The following is a 20,982-nucleotide window of genomic DNA, read 5'->3' as shown; positions in this document are numbered from 1 at the left end:
CTTTCTGGTACCTTTTTTTTTCGAGATTGCAATTGGGGGCTTTCCCCAGACGTTTGGCAAGCTTCTTGGTGGTTAATATTGTAAAATCCGTGTATCTTAATTTAGAGACCCGGGGCCGCTCTCGTGGATTTTAGCGTTTTAATGACGGAATGGTTGCGATAAGGAGCACGATATTTTTGAAAGGGGGTCTGATACGTTTCAGAGAGCTGGACCTGGATGCAATGTGGAGGCAAAGATATCCGCTTGTTCCTACTTTTCTTCGACTTCTTCTTCGACTGATAGAAATAGATCTAATCTGTAACGACGATGCGCGCGATATCAGTTGTATACTCTTATGTCAAAGGTTGAGTGATAGTTGGCGAGCCCGCAAGAAATTCGAAATCAACAGCTAAGAAACAAAAAAAAGTCCCATCAGGCGTCGGATGTTAAAAAAAGTCACCCTCAGAGGAAAGATAGTTAATCCGAAGAAACGAGTCAACCGGATTGCTTTGTCTTTTCTTTCTTTGCCCAGGATCGCACACTGGAAAAGAAATGTAACGGAGCATGTATGTGTGGGAAAAAGTAAAAATAAAAATAAATCAATTTAAAACAAGAGACGGGCGTCTGGGAACTATCAGGCGTTTAACATGTAAAGTACCAGTACCAATGGACGTGCGGTGCGTGCGGTGTGCAGCGAGGGGTGGACACCTATATCCAGCAATCACCAGCACCATAAATTCTGGATAATAAGATCAAAAAGCACGAACTAGGCATGCAAAGAGCACCTGCAGAGAAAAAACTAAACCCACAGACGAACTCTCGCACAGACCGACATGCAAACGAACGACCAGGAACAAAGCAGCTAACTACATAGGTGGGTGGGTAATGTCGGTGCGAGGGTTAATCCAGTCAGGTACAGAAAAAACCTCGGGAAAAAAGTAACAAAAGTATGTTAAAACATGTTTCGGAGGGAAAAAGGCCAACATACAACAGCAAAAGAACAGGATAAGACCCGTCGAGCCGACCCCAAAGCGAACCCAAGATACGCTTAATTGGGGCGGCCACAGCCGGTTCGTCCCTTCCTTCGGTTGAAGCAAAGGATCTGACCTGACAGGATGGGGAGAGTAAACCTGTTGGTACACCCGGCGCAGGGCTATCGAAGCTAACTCGGGCCTGGGTTAAACTCATACCCGCGAGCTCGTTGCTTCTTGTATCAGCAACGTGTGAAGAATACAGCGTGTGGGCTTTCCGTGTTGGGAATGATCGTGCGAGAACCTTTGCATGAGCTAGGTATCTCTCGAGAGCCCTCATCTTTTTTATATATAACATGAGAAAAATAAAAATTAAAGTTCTTTATGAAAGCTTCGGGAGGGTTGGATCGAATACACAAAGTCTCCTCAAAACACCGGAATATAATGGATATCCTTACAGATATACGACACAAACACCGAACGAAAATCTTCTTGCTGCAGCAGCCGCCGGCAGCTTAACGTTGACGAAGGTGTGCGCAGGATCGCATATAACATTCCACGGCTGGTCACCGCCAATACCGAACCCATCCCCCCCGCCAAGTGCAAAAAAAAAGGATACTTACAATAACGAGGCAATAGCAGTCGAAGCTAGGTAGCTGTAAACTTTATACCCAGCAGCTTGGATGCAGTTCGATGATATGAAGTCGAGGGTGGGGCAAGAGCAGGGACAATACCTTCGGACGAGAACAATAGTTCATCTGGTCCAAAAAAAAAGTTTCGTTTCGGATGATTTACATAATTGGAGATCAACTCCATGGATCGCATACTCGGGCGTAAAGAATGCAAACCAAACCAGAGCTTCGGACTTAACTAAGGGTGAATGAACCAAAGACAAAAGAGGAGACCCGGAGGGAACAAGCGTGAATTCCTCTGCGAAAAGAGGTTTTTAAATTGCCCGGCTATTTTACCCATTCTCTACCTTTGTTGGGGCCGGCGCGGGTGGGTTTATCTCTCGCTGAGACCGCGAGAGGGCGTCGAAAATATGGTCTGGTGACCATCGTCTGACGCTTTTTCAAACGTCCTGTTCCTCCACCATCTAACGTACGTGCTTACATACTATAATACGCCCCATAACCGCATCTCCTTAGCTCAGCAGTCATCTCTATCAATCCGAGCAGCGCAGCCGGCCATGCAGACTCGCTTGGTAGCTAAGCTCCTGGCAGAAAGCACGAAAATAGCTCACCCTCGGAAAAAGACACCTAAATCTGGCAACCTGCTTTGCCTGCGGCCAGAAAAAAAAGTTCAGACGGACGGTGGAGAAAACCCGAAACCGAAACGCCAGGGCGTTCTAGAAACCCGCGTGGAAGCTTCTTTTCGGTGGGTACCACCCTTGCCTGGGCCATGCAAACATTCCTGGCTTGGGAAGCTGCGACTTTTTTTTTTTTGCGACGATGTTTTGTAGCTTACATATTTTGGTATTTGGTAGGTTAAATAAACCAGAGACATCGACTAGGTCTATCGATTGGTTAGTACATACATGTACGCATAAGGGGACGGTTTTAGTTTCGAATCTAATCATTCTGGAAAGCCCAGTTGCTGGATTCAACCCATAGCGTAACATACGCTAGTAAATGCATTGATTTCTGCGAAAAAAATCTATCGATTCGTGCGCTTCCCATGACCGGATAGTATAATATTGGAACCACGAAGATCCCATGATGTCGTCAGAAGCATACCGTGTTCCCATCTTCCCTGGTTTGCCTTGTTCCGTATCCATTCACAGCCAGACGCATCATCGAGCGCCAACGACCTGATCGCATGATCCCAAAGGCAATCGCCATATCTGCATCTCACAAATCTGTGTAACCACCCTCACCATGCGCATCCTACTCCCCCTGCGCCTCCAACTTCATCTTCCCATGCCTCCTAACCTCCTTATCCATAATCCCTCTAACCTTCGCACACCCACTGATCCCCACCGCAATCATCCCCTCCAACGCCTCAATCCTAACCTTATTCTCCATCGTCAACGCCACAATCTTCTCCGAATCCCCCACCGTCGCCACTGTCAAACTCGGAATATCGCTTTCCTCGAGATAATTCACGTCTAACCACGGATCCGGGCTCGCACCGTCGGAATCGAATATACTGGTTGATTGGCCAGAGGTGCAGGCGCAGACGTAGTCTTTCAGCGGGATTCCAGCGTCTATGAGTGCGAGGGTCGCAGCGTTTATGCAAGCTGCCAGGGTGCCGCCGTCTTGAGAGAGGATGTGGATTGAGATTGTGATTTCGGAGCGGGAGAAGAGGTGGGTTAGGATTACGGATGAGAAGGTCTTTTGTATTGCTGTCTGCAGCTCCTGTACTTTTCTGAACACCATCCATCCCATCAGCCCACAATCCAAAACCAAGCATATAATAAATAGATGGCAAAAAAACACACTTATCGTTCCTCCCCCTCTTGATCCTATCCGTCCCGCTGAACGCCGCAAAATATACCTCACAACTGACAGTCGCACTATCCTGCTTAACCTTCTGCCGACTGGAAGGTTCGGCAGGGCCCGTGACGTTACATAGGACTTTGGTGAAGCCTTGTTCGATGTAGGAGCTACCGTCGGCGTTGGTGCTGCTCGTTGAGAGCTGGCAATTGATGCGGCGGAGTTCGTTCCATCGTCGACCGTCGTTGCGGAGGCCTTCCATGCTGGTGGTTTTTTTGAAGAATGAATGAGGATTTTCGCGAAATGGTTCGGGGAGGGATGGGCAAGGGTAGGTGGAAAAAGCAAAGGGTAGGAGAGGAAATACAACCTTGTCAACACATTTATCCAAAGCCCGAGGAATCGGCAAACCGATGATACGAGGCTGACCAGTACTGTAAGACCCAAATAAAGCCCTCCAAGGCTATCTAATACTCTCGCAGTACTACCTTCGGCCATTTCAAAAAAAAAAAAGGGGGGGCGGTAGACCGAGGGGTTGAAGCAGGGTCATATCAATTTAATCCTCGCAGCGTCGTTCCTGGTAGCGAAGAACTCACAGGATTCGATAAAGTCGTTGGGCATGATTTCGTAATTCTCCCAGATAAATTCTTGTTTTTGCTTTCTCCGTCGCACCACCCTCCCGTCGATATCGATATTGCAGTCCGGGATGAAAACCGCCCAGTTGAGGTCGGTGATGAGCAACTCATCACCAGCGCGATAAGCATGCATCACCGCTTCTTTGTACAGATCCCAGACATGATCGATCACATATCGTGTAATCCGTCCGGTTGAAATTCCCACACAAAGAACGTTTGTGGCGGTGGCGAAGTACACCTCTGCCATTAACTTTTCGACAAGGACGACGTCTGGCGTATGCGTGGAGAAAATGTGCTTGAGCTGTTGCACTACGGTTTCTAGGGCGAATTGGGTTGACAGGTTCTTGAGAATCCATCGGTAGAGTTGGTGGCAGCCGAGGAAGTTGCCGTGTTGGACGTGGTAGCCCACGACGGCGATTGCATGGGTGTTTTGGTCGTAGAGGATGTCGGGACGGACGCCTTCTCCTTGGATGTGAAACCGGTAATCCGAATACGTTTGGAAGAGGCCACACTTCAGAGCACCCTCCGTTGGGACCGTACCCCGGACTTCAAAGAAAGAATGTAAAACTTACAAGGAAGAAAGTAAGATCCCTCGGATGCCTCATACTAACATACCCCTCATACGCCCGCGTCAACTTGCTCGAAAACTCCTTCGACGGCACATCCTCATCTCCTTCAACTCCACCACCAACTTCAACACCGTCGACTCCTCCGAAAGCCCCAACCAATCCTGGGTATACCCTAAAAAAGCACTCAAGTACCTTCCTCCTATGCCACGCCGCTCGTTCGATATACCCCTGCTGACTCAACGTCCTAGCCCAGAGGTAATGATAACTAGGCGAGTTAATGAGAACCGGGATCCGAACGGTCAGGTTCTCCATCATTGCTGTGGCGGTATGGTAATTGCATAAAAGGAGTTCCCATTCTATGCTCCGGATTAGACGGGTTAGGAACAACAGTTGGGAATCATCGTCGTTCAGGAGGAACGACGTGATTTGTTCGCGGGCTAGGGGGTGGTGGACCAGTGGCCGTGGTTCTCCCCCGGAGATCCCGTATCTGTCGAGGGCCGGGAACGCGACCCGTAGATATTAAGGTCCTTCGTAACGGTGAAATAAGATAACAAGGTAGTCTCGGGACCCTTCTTGTGTTGGCAAGAAGACTTTCATGACAAAGTTGATGATGATAGGGGTGATGATGCTGATGCATCAACGATGATGGCAATGATGAGATGCTGACGAAGAAAACAAGATTCGAGAAAAAACAAATAAAACACAAAGGGGTCGAAGCCGATGGAAGAGACAAATCCGGACAGCTCTAACGTACCTTAGCTAAAGAAAAACCCGTCAAGGGAGGTGATAGAAAGGAAGAGAGCTGAGTTGAGGCAACACCTCTACAATGGCTACACACGGACAATGCTCAGCAGTCAATCTTATGATGATGTCATGACTATGGGCATAAGGCGGTCCGTTATTCTCTATCTCTACGCTACAACTTTGGAAGCTTTAAGCTCAATGCAAAAAATAAACCAGCCTCATTAAATCAGCCGGTATTTCAATATAATCTCTCCATATGCCTCCTTCAACTACCGCTACCATCTCCACCATCAATTCCAGTCTCATTTCCTCGCGGTCAAATACCTTCCATCTCGATACGTGTCTCTCCGTAATCCAAGTGACCGTGAAAATCCAAAAAAAAAAAAACTCCCCGCAACAGCTACCGTATACACACACCCAGACTGTTGAAATCACACAACCCGATCCCACACCCAAAAATGCGTTGACCCTGTTGCGGACGTCCGCTTCCCCATCCAAAAACGGAAATCCACCCAAAAATCCTTGTGACCACGATGATCCCATGCGAAGGCGGCTTCTGGCTTCTGGCATGTGCACGTCTGTATATGGAACATGGGCATTCTGCACCTGCATCTGCAATCCCCCAACTTCGGGTGGTCCGACGGATTAATCCCGGGATCTCAATTTTACCTTAATGGTAAAAGGGGTAGCACCTCATCCTAGCTATAGATCATAAACATGTGTTAACACCGAAACGAAGTAGAGGACTCCATAGCTAGTCTTGTATGTTCTATAAACCCTCAAAAGAAATGACTATGTGGTCTAATCTATACACAGGGATAAAAAAACAATTCAATATACACTTTGAAAAAAAGAGGAACAAATAATTTCAAGTTCCAAAGTTCGGAAACAAATATACAAAGAAAACTCGTAAACATATCGTTACACATTAAAATTTTCCACCCCTTCCTTCCTCCCCGCCAAACAAAAAGAAGAGCCAAACCGATTGCGATGCTGGGCTGAATAATATAGCCAATTGTCCCATAGTGTATGTAAAAGAGTTAAAGAAAAAAGTCTTAAACAAATGAAAAGATAAGCGATGCCCCAAAGGAAAGACGTCTGTAAAGTAAACTAAACAAATGAAAAAATATGCTGTTCCGAGCACTGTAATCCCAAGGCCACTGTTGAATCGCCCCATCGTCGGTAATACTATACACCGCCAAACCAAATCCAAAAAAAAGAGGAGTTCAATTCAACTCCAAAAAAAAATGCTTAATGCCCTTTCCAAAAGCCAACAATGCACCCTTATTCATCTTCCACGCTCCGTGCTATGCTATGCATGCCGTTGTATATGCGCTTGTATATTATTCAAATGCCAGATCTAGTCAATCCTCATCCAGATCTCTTCTCACATCTCTCCTCTTCACAGGCGTAGTAGCCTGACTTTTCGTCCCATCAACTCTTTCCAACGCAACACTAGGTCCGTCTCTTAAAGCCACAAACATCGTGGCCATGAACCCGATGAACAATTTTGTCCATAGTACCATGTTATTCTCGTTGGAGATGCCCATTGCTTTCAATAACCCTCCACGGTCCAGGTCCTGCCGTAGCGTTCGAAGTTGGTCTTGTGATATCCAAAGTCCGGGACGCTCGTCATCGCTGGAACTACTGATTTCTCCTTGCGAGTTTTCGGTTCTCCATCCGTCGTCTTTGACCCCAGATGCGATATCCGGGTATTGTGTGTATGGTGGTGGGTATCTAGTATCGCCAATACCTAGTCCGTGAGAAGCAGAGCTCGTCCGTCGGCGTTGTAAACGTTCGCGGGCGTTCTGTTGTGGTTTTACTGGAAGGATTGGCTTGTCTGGCTTTGATGATTTTCTTCGAATCTTGCAAGGCGTGATAGGGTCGGCGTCATGATGATGTCTCGATTTGCTGCCCGAGAAGACTACTTGAACTTCTTCGTCACTGGCGATAGGGCCTTGTGTGTGCTGGGACGCCCTCCTTCGGTTGCGTCTGTGCAAAGTTCCGTTGGTCTTATGTGGTGGCGTCATGGCAGTAGTAATAGATTCCATATTCTAACATGGGAAAAGCCCATAAGGGGAAAGCTGTTAGCACGGTGAAATCCAAGATGGCGGTGTGATAGAAGAGGCTATACTTACATCTCTAAAGTCGACCGAATGACCGGATCGCATGGATCCGCTCGACTGCAGATCAGGCGACTGCATAAGCTTTTCACCGCCGGTGCGGAGATGTTCATCGTATTGATCGCCGAATAAGATATCGGAACCGAAACTTTCTTCGAGTTCGGAAACTTCTATGAGCTGCTCCATGGCGCGTTGGCGCATGCTTCTAAGCGTTGAACGAGGGGAAAGAACGCCGCGTCCGATGGAAGAAATGACTGCAGAAGTGACTCGCAGAGGGGAGAACAGGACGTAACCGACGCTTCCGAGTCTTGACGACTTTGCGGAAGATGGTTGAGAGGAGGAGGAGGAGGCAGGGGAGGAGGAGGAGGTAGGAAACGATCTGGACTGCGGGGAGTCCTCGGAGTCGCTCGTTTCGGTATTGGTGGGGGACGTGGAGTTTCCACGGTGATGTTCTGGCTCTGCTTCACTTACTTCTGCGGGGGCCTGAGAGCCGATAACGGATAGGGTTTCGTCATGGATCGCTGCCACCATACCATCCTCATGCATCTTCTCCAGTTCCTCGAACAAGGAGTTGCGTCCACCGCCCATTCTTTCGGGTCGTGGGCTTCCCCAGGAGCTGCTAGCGTTCCTGGAGTGGCCACGAGCGAATTCGACCGACGAGCGACGGGATGATGATGGTGATAGGATAAGTTGTTTCGGTGCCGATATGCCGGACGGGAACTTTCTCATCTTTCGGTGTCTTATCGGCATATCCTGGGTGCTAGCGTCGGAAGTCGTGGGGCTGAGGGTTTGCCATGCGGCATCCGTTGGCGAGAAAGGCGAGTGCTGCTTCTCCATTGCGATTCCGGATGGCATGTTGAGATCTGCGAATGTTTCTAAGGATCTTGGTTTCGGTGTGACGTCAATCATGAGCTGTCCGAGTGTCATTGCTTTCTGGCTGCCGCTGATACTACCACCACCATACATCATATTATCCTCTCTCTCCTGAGTTTGTGCTTCCAACTCTGCTATTTCACCTAGTGCGTTAGTAAGTGCTTGAGCGAGTTGGGCATTGTCCCTAGCCAAAGCCTTCTTATCGCTCACTGCCAGAGTGAGAGCGGTGTTTTGTTTCTTCTCGAAATCCAAATCGTCTTCCAAGTTGGCAACGGTTTGGGTGAGAGTCTCCACCTGCTCCTTAAGTAGTTTGATCTGAGAATTATTGGAACTCCTTTCACGAGAGTTAATTCGTTCGGTTTCACGTATCCGTTCGTCAAAAAGGGCTTCCCATTCATTCACCTGATTCTCTAGGCTGCGAACTTTGGCGTTTAACCGTTGGACTATGGCGGCATGTGATTTATCCGAGGTAGGGTCGGTATAGGACCGTAATTTCGCGTTAAGGTCGCTAATCTGCTTTTCCAAATGTTCGATGTACCCGGACTGCTCGACCGACGGCGTTTTACGATGTCGGAGGGAGGCGTGTATCGACGGCAGACTTCCAAAATTACTGGACCCTCTTCGGTTTGAGGACTGATGGACGGCATCGTCGTCCGAGGCCGTACGATCGGACAGCCTTGAGGAAACGGTATTGGACCGACCCCCGGAGGTGGTGAAATGTTTGTTCCTGAGAGCATTCGCAGCCCGACTTAGCCCCTTGATGTCATCGTGTTTTATCGAACTGACCATGGGAGTCGCTCGCATATGAGAGTTTCGAAGAGCCAACCGTCGTTCCTGGAGGGTGAGGGGAAAGCTGGTGGCCGGCGCGGTAAAGCTCCTTTGGACAGGATCCGGTTCCGGAGGATTGAATAGAGCGGTGAGTGGATGCTGTGGGTCCCAGGTTCCAAACTGGTCCTCGTCGGCGCCGTTGGGGGTGCCGTCGAAGGTATTGTAGGGCGGTCGAGCGTCAAAGGAGGATGATGGGTTGGGATTGCCATGGACGCCGGTGGCATCGCTTTCCAACTTGTATCCTCCATTTCCAGACTCATTCCAGTGCTCGTCATCTGCAGCAGCAGCGAATAAGTTCCCATCGCCGTTGTATGTGTTTCTAGGATTAAAAGAAATTGCGAATTGTTAGCAACCGCCGGCCGATACCACTGCCACCACCGCAACAACATTCCGTCGGCTACCGCTAAATTTTTTTCTAGAAAAGTGCATACTCTTGGTCCTCTTGTATTCTCGAGATCAAGCCGATTTCCTGCTCTCCCAGCGTCCTGGGGTCTTCGTTCGCATTGGAGGCTATTCTGGCGGAGGGAGGAGAGATCAGGGGGCTGGTGTTTGTGTTGTTGTTGTTGTTGATGATGTTCCTCGCTGAGGGAGGAGAAGCTACCGACGCCATGATGATGGAGTTTGAGATTGAGAGATTAAGAGACTGCTGTTCTGGCTAGCTGCTGGGCATCCCCCGTCAGTCGTGTGTGCAGCACCGATAGAGCATGCTATGATGCTCTCCCCGGTAAGTAAGCAGTCGTAGCGGTCGTAGAAGAAGTTTTGAATATAGTAGGACAGCAGAGTAAAAGCGATATAAATCTGGGGAAGAGAATTAAAGAAGAGAAAATAATTGATATAATTCGGCTATGGGACTGTTAGAGGCAGGAGACAAGCAGCTAGAAGGCATCTGCATTTCGTTTCTTCCTTTTTCTGCCTCGCTCTTTGTCCCTCTCTCCGCGTCTCGCTCTTTGTTCCCCTCGGTCTCCTTCTTTCTTTCGGTCTTCCCAATACACCCGACAATGTAGTATCGGTCTTAGTATTATTGGTAGTATTTGTATTGGTGTTAGCAAAGTATATTAGGTCCTGTTGAGGTTTTTCAGATGCTTGCAGAGCAGAGCAGCTGCCAGGAGCACCGTTAGTGGTTGGTAAATCCCCGGCCCATTGCATTTAACAATCCGGTGCAAAGAGCAAGGAATAATCTGATAAAATACAGGGCAGCGACGTGTGACCAGCAGAACCCAGCGGTCTTTCTTTCTTAGTTAGCGGGTTTTTCGGCAGGCAGGCAAGCCAGCGAAACAGTTTTTGGACTTTGCTGTGCTGGCGAGTGGGCTGGGCTGCATGCGTGATTGATTGAATCGACTGCGTTGATTGCATTAGTTAGCTTGGGACTGACAGGGAGGTTTTGCCAATTGATTGCTGGTGACATGGCGCCAGAATAGAGACATACATGTGCCTGCCTGGGAATATCCACCCGGCTCGATTCCTCGTCCCGATATCGATGGCATGGCAGTCGATGGCATGGCATTGCATATTCAACAGGGCGTCTCTGGCTTCTTTCTTTCTAATTATAAGCTATGGACCGAGTCTGTATATGTCAGTGTCTGTTGGATGCACCCTGCCGACGTCCGCTCTCGCTAGTTGGGACTAGCCTGCCCTTGCGCATACATCCTTGTTGGATTTCAGTTCGCTTTAATATCCATCATCCGATCCCGTCTACTCTCTACCAGTAGAAAATCAGAGGAACCGACCGGATCTATAATTTAGTGCGATCGCATTTACAGATCTGGTTTCATGCTTCACGCAGCTCCACATATCATACATACTGATCGTATATATACTTCTTAGCCATAGTACTTTAGAGGTACTTCGAACGTCAATCCTGTTATAAACCCGCCCGGTATAAAATATAATACATCACAACTTCGCCACTTCCCCCGCCTCCACAATCTCCAAATCCGCCGGCATCCCGCCCTTCCCAAACTTCAACACCGACTTCCTATTAACATCTCCCCTAGGCCCATACCCCAATATCAACCTCTTCCCATCCTTCGTCTTCCCCTCCGGTCTCGGTTCAAACACATAGCTCCCCACCCCTTCCTCCTCAATCCACCTTTTAATCCTCTCCCTCTGTCCCTCAACCCCTAATGTCGGATCGTTCAAGAACTTTGCGAGCCTAGTAACTAGATACGCTTGCGGAGGGAATAATATGATAGAGTTTTGTTTTAACCCTGTTAGGATTTCTGAGGCGGTCATGAATGTTGTTGATGCGGTTTCTAGACCACCGTCTGATGTTGGTAGTTGCGTACTGCTCGAATCCACAGAAGACGATAATGGTAAAAACCCCAGGAACATATGAGTTTCATACCGTTTCTTCATCGTAGGCGGGGTAATCCACGTCGTAAAGGGTATTAACCCCTCAACATCGGCTTCTAACCCATTTTCTTCTAAAAACTGGTTGAAATATAGACTGTGGGTTCTAGAATGAATATCCCTTCTTATCTGTGGAAACGATGGGACTAATGAAGATGGTGGTTGGGGTTTTGTTAATAATACACCCGTTTCTTCGAAGGTTTCCCTAATGGCGCAGAATTCGAGGGAGGTGTCTTTGGGATCTTGGTTTCCGCCTGGGAAGACGTGAGCATTTGCGAAGGAACCTATGGTGGAGGTTCGGTGGGTTAGGAGGATGCGGTTTTGGGAGTCTAGGAGGACTAGACTGTTATTTTTATTTTTTATATTAGCAATTTTTTTGTTTCCTGTGCACATTTTATTTTTGATTTGGATAAAGTACACACCTAGCACTAGGACGAGGAACAGCAACCCCCTCCGGTTGCAAAGTAGTATAAGAATGAGGATTGACCTTCTTCGCCGCCGCCATATTCGCGTTCAGAAAGTTATAAGGAGCAGGTAATAGTATTTTGCAAAAAGCACGGGTATCGGAGGCAAAGAGGGAAGATATCGATGCACCAATTCGTCGTCGGGCAGGGGGACACAGTGTAGATATAGAAAACATGCTCACTTTTAAATACAAGTACGTACCTGCTGGTTTATCTACAATCGGCCGACGTAAATTGCGGAGTACCTGGTTGAAACATTTTGTGGAGAAGCTCCGTTCTCCGTTTCCTTTCACCTCGGCTCAATTTAGTGCGGCCGGTAGGAATGGTTCCAATCTAGGGATGCATTGATCCGAGGCCCCTGAGCCCCTTCCCCTTTCGTCCCCTAGATCCCGTGAACCAAGGAGAATTTTGCACGTGCGGGGTTTGGATTTACAACAAGAGCAACACAGTTAATTTTGGAGTGAATTAAGAGCGTCGACCTCGAAGGAGAGTATATCGAAGAAGCCGGACCACAACCACTAACCCTGCATGAAACGCGGCTTCCCTTTCTACACAACTACAATCTTGTTCAGGTAAAGTGTTTCCTAAGCCCACAAACCAAGAATTACCTATGCTTTGTTTTGCGCTTTCCCCGTATCCAATACGAAATACTCCAGTACGCCCGAGCAAAGGGCTCCCTCTCCGAAGGCAAATATTCGTTCATGCTAATCCTCACCCTCAACAACCAAAAACACAGCCATCAACTCAAAAGCCTTCTCCGAACATGATCTCAAAAGGTAATGCTTACCAAAGAACAAAAAGATATAATAATGAAAATCATGGGAAGATCGAAGAGTATGGAGTATACCTCAATGGCACTCAAATATTTAGAGATCGAAATTGATGTAAAGCTGGGGTATATTGAAACCCAGCTGGTGCAAAAAGGGTTTCAGGAAAATAAAAATTGGATGATTCGTGCGATCATGGCGAGGTTGAGGTTGCCAGATCCTTATGTAGGAAGTCTTGAGAAATAGTCAGTCACGCAGTCAGCTTGTTCGGGTTCGAGGTTTTGTTGCATGCGTTGGATTTTGATAGCTAGGCCCAAAGCCTCACCTTCCGCATGGCCACGGAAACATTCAGTAATGCCTCGAAAACTGCCAAAGAGTTATTTCGTACAGCTGTATATATTAGCTAAGCCCTATGATGGTATTCGAAGCACAATTACCGCACTACCCGTCAATCTTTCCAGAAGTTCGAATCTTCAACAGTTCATCCAATGTAACAGTTTGAAGAAATCCGCCACAATAAGGCTCAACCAAGGCACTTTTTTCGGCTAGCGTATGCGAGCTAGATATCAGCCTCGAGAATGCACGCCAAACCACCCACTGGGATCCTTAACAAAATCTGCATTGTACGTGGACTCGGGGTAAACATTTATAAAAAGGCCGAAGATCGTAGGAAAGTAGAAAATATGTATCCCAGAGGCCATCTCCCAACCCCTCTCCGCTCCTTTAGCATCCTTATCACTTAAAAATAATGCTCGGAGCCTCAGAATCGAGTGTCGTGCCCGCGATAGAGGCGGCTCTTACTCGCGTCAACGAAGCTCTCGCAAATACACCTTGGGCTTCTGAGCTTGCAGGTGTCCTCCCACTTACCGGATTCATAGATTTCATCGATACCCCCACCAAACTCCACATTTTCGAGCTCTTCGGCGCAGTCCCACTGTGGAGTTGGCCAATAACGCCCGGCGACATTCGACTCCTCCTTTCAGATGCATATCTCCAGAGCATCTGCTGTCTGGATCGATTCGGGTCTAGTCTCGCGTGGCATGCTCTCGACGGTCGCTGGGGCGATGCTTACCCCATCATCAACCCAGAAACAACCCGGTTATGCCTCGCGTCCCAGCCGATAACACAGATTCCCAACGAACATGCAAATATGTTTGAGAAGAATTTGAGGATACAGAAGCTCAGCATTGTCCATGTTACGCGCACTCCAGGGGCGGATCGGGTTCCTTCTGATAACTGGTTTCGGTTTTTGTTCGTTGATCCGTTTTGGATGTATTCGGCGCGGTATTTCGCGACCTCGATATTGGGATGGGTATTGTTGATCGGACTTGTGGTTTTCTGTGCTATGTTTCGATATTATATTGCTCTTACGTTTCTGTTGATTATGCCGGTTACGGGGCTCATTGTTTCGTTAATATATGGCAGTAGACCAAAGGCGCTTTTGATTGATAGTCCAAGTCCGTTTAATAGAGCGGTGGTGGTCGCGGAGCACATGAATGCGACGGAGTGGACGGTTTTCTACGGAGAAAGCAGTATTGTCAACTCTTTGCTTAACAAGCAATTGGAGTCTCGACGACGACCGCTACCGAAAAAGGGATATACCCTCCTTCGATTTCTTTTGAGGCTTTTCACTCTGGGGCAGTGGGCCATGGTTCTTGCGTCTCTTACGTTGAAGGATATGAACGCCTTTATCGTCGCAACATGGATCATTATCTGTGTGCTTTCGCAAACGTATCTTTATCCTCCTGAATGTGCGGCGACGACGTGGATGAAGAAGATAGGAAGGATAGAAATGAAACGATACGAAACGGAAACAAGTTCACGAAGAGCTCTGTTGAATACGATTATGGGGCTTAATCCGGATACATTCGCGGAAGGAACCTGGGAACAACTTTACAGCGGCGCATTAAAATGGATCAATCCTATCCTCGAAGCCGGTCAGAGTCGTTCGGATTGGGAAGAAGCGACAAGAGCAGCTATGGAGGAAGCTTCGCAGATTCCAATTGAAGAATTGGCGGCTGCGAAGTCTCTTGAAGTTGAGGCTGGGTTTTTGAGCGAAACTTGGAATGAAGCAAATGAGCGTTTCTACTGGAAGAAGTTTATCCATGAGGGTATTTATCTGGCTAGTAAGGTTATGAACGAGGGAGGTCTGCCCGGGAGGAGGGTCACTCCAAGGTCAGAGCAAACTGCTCCAATTGTCACAAAGAAAACCGCAGTCGCGGATTAACCATTAGCTAACACTTGTCTGTGGACTTGAGAGTCAAAAGTGAGAATACTGTTATGAAAATAGCTAGTTGACCGAGCTTTTCACGATTTTTCTTGGTGCGAAAATAGTGTTTCATCTATTGTCTAGATCTTGCGATCCTGCATGTAGTGATGTTTGGGCAATATACGGAGCCTATAGGGAAACTTCTTTAAACTTTATGGTTTATATTAGCTTCAAAGATAGCAATGGCAATCGAATAAAACTTATTAAGTACGAAACAAACTCCTTAGAAACAAACCCAACCAATTGATACTCCTCCACGGCCAGCTTGGAACTGGTGATTCAACAGCTTCTACAGGAGCATTCATATAACTAGGGCGCCCGCCGAATAGAAGTGATTTGGGGACACGTCTGTACTTCCAAAAATAATCTGACCCAGCGGCATTCCTCAAACCTTGAACATCGCATAAGTCAATCGTATCAACATCCCGAACCATCATCCCAATATAAGCCCATGTATCGTCGCCGACACCCATGGAATGATTTGTGTTTCCACCTGTATAGTGTTATAACATGATAGGCTAAGGTTTTTTCTGCGGGAGGACCGGGGGGAGGGGGGGGGGCACAATTCTTACCTGCGCGAAGCGTTTGTCTGACTTTCCCAAGGCCCATGTCAGGCGATCCTGGTAGGAGATCACAATATGATTCTAAGATTCTATAACCTCGAGGGACAGTCCTATTGATGCTTGTGATTTTGGTGATATATAATTCATCTTTTTTGGCTTGGTGGAAGAGATGAAATTCGTACTGCCCGTCAGGGTATATGCCTACCGAAATCGAACTTAAGCAATCTTCAAGGCTTGGGTGCATGTCACTTGAACTTACACGCCCATACTCCAGACAGCGATTGAGGGTCAGAAGGTTCTACTAACGAGTTATCGATGGCGGCGTAAGTAATCGTCCTTGATAGGAAGTCCAACCGGAATAAGAGCTCTGATGGGGTTGCATCTCCTGGGTTCCGTAAATCTCGGGTGAAATTGAGTCTCGTCGTCCTTTCATTCGATTGTATGCCCAAAGCCGGCCAGTATTGGGCTGTATCAACATAGCTGAAATTCGGGATATCCTCGGACCACCACTTTGACACTTTATCAATGTAGAGACTAGGGGTTAAAGTAAAACACGGATCTTCTTTGACGGATACCTCGAGGTTTCCTAGGGTTGTCTCCAGGACTTCGAGGTTATGTATCGAATAGGCCCAAACCATATACTGCGGTCCAAATGTCGGATGAGGGACCTTGGCTCTCTGTAAGACTAACAAATCACCGTGGACCGGATTATCTCCCATCCAAACATGCTCGAATGAGAAGGCCCATTTAAGAGCGGGGGAAACTCCCAGGACATTTGAAATAACTAGTTCTTGTTGTTTAGGGAACTTCAAGAACGTTTTAAAATCGAAAGTCATATCTGGTTCCCGGCCTATAACGATGGGATGTAAAACCACGGCGTCGTATATATGGTTCGAATACATTTCTTCATCACCCACAGTATTGACGGTTCCCAAGTACCTGCAGCAGAGAACCTCGTTAGCCGTTGGAAGGTAGTTTACTCTGGAATAGAATTCGTCGTTTGGTAGCTCCGTCTCCACGAGTATATATGGTCCCGGATAATGCCCAATCACCAAACAATTCTGCCAATTTTCAAGAGCAGCTTTGATCCGGGAATTGACGAAGGGATGGGATGATGTAGGAATGACCCGGCGGCCTAAGAAGTCGTCTCTATTCACTCTTCGAGCGGGAAATTCGCCTAGTATTGCGCCGTTTTTATCGATTATACATGACCTCCCACTCAGCAGAAGCCGTTTGAATTCACCAGGTGGTGATGCCGGTAGGTCGTAAAGATAATTGGGGCACCATGACCATCCACCAAACTCGGAAATCGATGTTTCTTGATGTAGAAGACTAGAGTGGCTGATGTTTTTGATCTTCCCGAATATTGCTTTAGTAATGGCCGTAGGCGTCATTGAGTAACTAACTTCAATACCGGCCAAGAGCCCCGCAATCATTATCCTATCGCGGGGCCATGAGGTGCTTCGAGGTTTGAGGATGGCGAGGAGGCTACTGACGCTCTCAATTGGCTCACGAAGCCGCCGGATAATATTGGATGCGATCCAATGAGCTCGTGAGCAGCGTGTAGGGTCTTTGGCTAGAATATCATCGTCGAGATCCTTGATGATAGGTTCGTTATATCCTGGCTTCTTGTATACGACTTTAATTCGCTTAGCCATTTTGCATTCTATTGCCGTCCACCCACGAGTAAACCATGGAGAAAATATCAAAGCTAGTGCAGGACTTCCATCCTCAGCCCAATCGAAACCCACCAGATATTTATCATGGACTATTGTGCATTTCGAGTTGAAGTAGTTATTGTGCATGTCATTGATCGCTTTCTTTCTAAGCACCGGGTCCAATGGAATAGAAATCGAATCCCACCATATGGCATTGCAACCCGCCAGTTTGACCAATTTCGCGAAGTATCTGAAAAGGCAGCGATTTACGTGGCCAGGTGGTTCTATTCCAACTCCGGTGCCATCTGACCACACGTGAGAAATGGTGGCGTATTCGGTCTGAGGGCCTAGGACTTCGAAAGGCTCGTTGACGGACCAGGCAGTTCTACCGCCACCTATCATCGGGGCCTTTAGCCGTTCCGGATCAAAGAATAACCTATTCTCTTGACAATCGGCCACTTCGTTTCCCCCGCATACATGAAGTTGTCGGATATAGGTAGCATCGACAGCATTGAATCCACAGAACCCTGCCGTGCACGATTCATGATTCTCATGCCGAAGTTGTGGATATCGTGCGGCAAGACCCATGATCGCTGGTAAATCATGTTCTCCTCTCTCACTAATCAGGGAAACGTTCCAGAGGCGATTTAGGCAGATACCAAGTTCGCGCGCCTTATTCGTTGCATCTAGCAGAGCGGGGGCAACCACACTATGTGGTATCATGGTATTCCCCCATTCTAGAAATCCGAACATTGTGTTTCCCAAATGAACTTGAAAATTGACTCCCCAGTAGATAATCTCACATATAGGGAACAAATTTATTGGCACCTTCTCGCCATTGAGGTTGATATACTTTGCTGTTATGTTGGTATATCTCGCTAACTTGATACCTTCTAGAAACCAGTTGAGGGCCAGAACCGCGGATGAAAGATGAAGGTATGGACGTGTGCACCGTTCTGAATATGAGGCTTGCATCTGGCACGAACACACTTCGATAATCCATTCTCGAAAGGCCGGCCACTCGCACGGAGGGAGTACATCTTCAAGTTGCTTGTGGTGCTCCAGGCATATCTGGTTCTGGCAACGATGTATTTTTGAAGCTTTGCAGATACTGGCGATATGATTCAGCATGGGCCAATTTTGATCGGTTTCCGATTGGATATCGGAAAAGATCTTCCTAAGCCACATGTATTTCCGTTCGACTAGATTTAGACATCCGGATGGAGTAGAGTTTGTGTCATTTCCTTCTTGTGGACTGAACAGGAGCGACTCCTGGAGGTCGACTGTCGCAGGGCTAAGCACTTTTTGGTTTGGGATGTTGGGATCGTTCTTTTGGGATTCGTGGATTCGAGATATCAACTTCTGGGTAAATGACTTTTGATCTGGGGCTGCGCCAACGTCGGATTCGAACAGTTCATTGCTGGGTATTTCGGCAACCTGATGTATTAATCCGGTTCCTGGATCAATTTCGTAGGGCATTTTAGGACTATGGAATCCTTTAGTATCTCCATTTGAAAGAAGTGGACTGCACGTTCTCTAAGATATCTTACCTAGTACTCTAACTGATCGATACTATTATGGGAGTTGATTTCACGGACGCTCGGCCTATAGATAGAATTAAGAAATTACTATCTTTAAAGCTAAGGATTGTAATAATGTCAAGGTACGTGGATAGGATATAATACAAACCCTCGCGCTTCGATAGATGAGTAAGTTGTAAATGACTATATGTTTTCGTATTCCTAGCCTGGTATAGCTTCGAACCTAGGGGCTTAGGCTTTCCGGATTGGATTGAAAACTATTTAAGTATATGGCTTCAATCGCAACCAGTGCGGGGTTGGGAAACATCCAATGTCGAGGGTCGAAACCATAATCGAATCAAACAGCCCGTCGTCGCGAGATGCGGTCGTAGGCGTTCGCCAGAGGAAAGACCAGGGTCGGCATATTTAACAGTCATATCGCGAAAAACCAACAATTCAACAATACTGACATTGTATGGGTGGCATTGTTCGATCGATTCGACAATAAGCTATATGAGAATCGTTTGCCGGATCCTGCAATTTGAGCCGACGTTGAGGTGTAACAGGATGGACCATTCTTGAATCTGAACACCAACTTGACAAAATCGATAAATATAAATCGATGGCAGGCTCTAGGCTGAATTAGATTTCCTCATCTTAACCAATCGAGGGCCCCCAGCCTTAGATCGCAACACGCGCTGACTAAGGATCCATTGGGGTAGCAAAGGTCACAGCTGTGTCAGATAGTGGCCCCTCATGGATGATTGATAATGCATCCGATTTCCGAAATTTGTGCTATCGCAACAGACTTCATCTCAGGGTGCTCTATTGTCACATGACAGAGATAGGAATCTTGAACTCATGACGTAGGGTCCAAGGACCGTGAGCCCAGCTAGGACTAAATCCGGACTTAAGACAATTGACTGATATTCAGTGCAAGTGAGAGAAATACCTCGCTCTGCAGCGATCGTCGGGATATCCAATTGGCGGAGCTAAGGCTGGAAGACGACAGCTATGTTCTGGACTACAAGCACCAGCCTCGTGCGACAGAACGAGGTACTTCCAGATAGCACCAAAATACAAGGGAATAGAAGTACCCGCCTGTTCGTCATGCCACTAACTTCGGTCAACGTCAAACTTGCAGGGAAGAAGCTGCATCAACGAACAAGGGTAGCAAACCTGAGATATGTGCACATTACGTCGACATGGACAGGCTCAAGCGGGACATATCGACAAAAGCATAGCCCAACAATTCGACAGCGGATCTGGGCAATGGGTTCGGGTTTTATTTCCCCACCTCCCACCCAATTGCTGCAGCAGAAGTACTAGAGTCTGCAGCTGTCCATACACAATTCTTTAGTCCGGTGTACTAAGATTCGATTGCGTAGCACATAAAGGAGGGGAGGAAAGTTCGGGCATACCAGATCGGAAAAGACGATCGAGGTACAGAAAAAGTATGAACAGGGCTGTGGGGCCGAAATCTTTGGATGCCGGATGCCATGGCCAACCAAGATCTTGATTTAACGAGCCGGAACAGTGTCCACAGATGTCTGCCTGGTTGTATATCAAGCCCACCGTCGGCACTTCTGTACATATGTACGCGCGCACAAGAATTAAGTTTTTTTTTAGTCTTTGTATCTTTGCATCCGTTTTCTGCCCTCTTCTTTAGACGGCGTACATACAGAGGTGTCGTGCGGGGGCCAAGTTGCGTGGATTTCCATTTGGTGGACTGGTGGAGGGTTAGTGTGAGCCTACATTCCCCAATCGAACGAGTTAGTCCGTCGACCATCGGAAGAGCAAGGTGTTACTGTGGCCTTTCCTTAATTTGAAGTTCGCTATCCACGCCCTGGGAGATATTGAGGTCAGTATCAATTCTCCGGGGCTCAGATTTGTATAAAAGAGGAATTTGGTGGCGCACATGGTGGTGGTGTTAAACACTTTTTTTATTCCAGTCCCCGCCTTCAGATTGCCTTCAAATTGGTGTTTCTCTGTTGGTCCTGTCACAATTCCTCGGTCCTCCAATAAACACAGCTAGCAAAAGCAACATCACAAGCTCAAGCAGCAGAAACAAAGAAGTGTCCCACGCTCATATCCCAAGCCAGAGAAGAGAAGAGAAGAGAAGAGAAGAGAGCAGGGACTTCCTCTTTACCTTCAATCAATATCGCCATTCCATTATCACTCCATAGCCACAATTGCAATTAACTATTCCGACGTGTTGCGGCAGAAAGACCACAAAAG

At 47.5% G+C, this 20,982-nt stretch overlaps 6 protein-coding genes across 6 annotated transcripts; 1 reads left to right on the top strand and 5 right to left on the bottom strand.

Annotated features, from left to right (window-relative positions):
• Nucleotides 1-2,836: 2,836 nt before the first annotated feature.
• DFL_005264 (uncharacterized protein) lies at nt 2,837-3,647 on the bottom strand (the record flags this gene model as incomplete). The annotated part of the gene is made up of 2 exons (XM_067634496.1): nt 2,837-3,317; nt 3,391-3,647. The coding sequence occupies 2 exons, from the start codon at nt 3,645-3,647 to the stop codon at nt 2,837-2,839; spliced, it is 738 nt and encodes a 245-aa protein (XP_067492559.1).
• A 281-nt stretch (nt 3,648-3,928) lies between these two features.
• On the bottom strand, nt 3,929-4,901 carry DFL_005263 (uncharacterized protein; the record flags this gene model as incomplete). Its single annotated transcript, XM_067634495.1, has 2 exons — nt 3,929-4,528; nt 4,590-4,901. 2 exons carry the CDS (start codon nt 4,899-4,901, stop codon nt 3,929-3,931), a joined length of 912 nt encoding a protein of 303 aa, XP_067492558.1.
• Nucleotides 4,902-6,694: 1,793 nt separating this feature from the next.
• DFL_005262 (uncharacterized protein) lies at nt 6,695-9,764 on the bottom strand (the record flags this gene model as incomplete). Its single annotated transcript, XM_067634494.1, has 4 exons — nt 6,695-7,384; nt 7,469-7,630; nt 7,925-9,473; nt 9,586-9,764. The coding sequence occupies 4 exons, from the start codon at nt 9,762-9,764 to the stop codon at nt 6,695-6,697; spliced, it is 2,580 nt and encodes an 859-aa protein (XP_067492557.1).
• A 1,283-nt stretch (nt 9,765-11,047) lies between these two features.
• On the bottom strand, nt 11,048-12,008 carry DFL_005261 (uncharacterized protein; the record flags this gene model as incomplete). Its single annotated transcript, XM_067634493.1, has 2 exons — nt 11,048-11,846; nt 11,926-12,008. The coding sequence occupies 2 exons, from the start codon at nt 12,006-12,008 to the stop codon at nt 11,048-11,050; spliced, it is 882 nt and encodes a 293-aa protein (XP_067492556.1).
• Nucleotides 12,009-13,482: 1,474 nt separating this feature from the next.
• Nucleotides 13,483-14,961, top strand: DFL_005260 (uncharacterized protein; the record flags this gene model as incomplete). The annotated part of the gene is made up of 1 exon (XM_067634492.1): nt 13,483-14,961. The coding sequence occupies one exon, from the start codon at nt 13,483-13,485 to the stop codon at nt 14,959-14,961; it is 1,479 nt and encodes a 492-aa protein (XP_067492555.1).
• Nucleotides 14,962-15,206: 245 nt separating this feature from the next.
• Nucleotides 15,207-19,168, bottom strand: DFL_005259 (uncharacterized protein; the record flags this gene model as incomplete). Its single annotated transcript, XM_067634490.1, has 5 exons — nt 15,207-15,496; nt 15,576-15,767; nt 15,826-18,710; nt 18,775-18,782; nt 19,109-19,168. 5 exons carry the CDS (start codon nt 19,166-19,168, stop codon nt 15,207-15,209), a joined length of 3,435 nt encoding a protein of 1,144 aa, XP_067492554.1.
• Nucleotides 19,169-20,982: the final 1,814 nt, after the last annotated feature.

The sequence above is a fragment of the Arthrobotrys flagrans genome (genome assembly GCF_004000055.1).
Source record: "Arthrobotrys flagrans strain CBS H-5679 chromosome Unknown unitig_0, whole genome shotgun sequence".
Lineage (NCBI taxonomy): Eukaryota > Fungi > Ascomycota > Orbiliomycetes > Orbiliales > Orbiliaceae > Arthrobotrys > Arthrobotrys flagrans.
The sequence above is the reverse complement of the archived record's forward strand: the minus strand, read 5'-3'. Positions and strand labels throughout refer to the sequence as shown.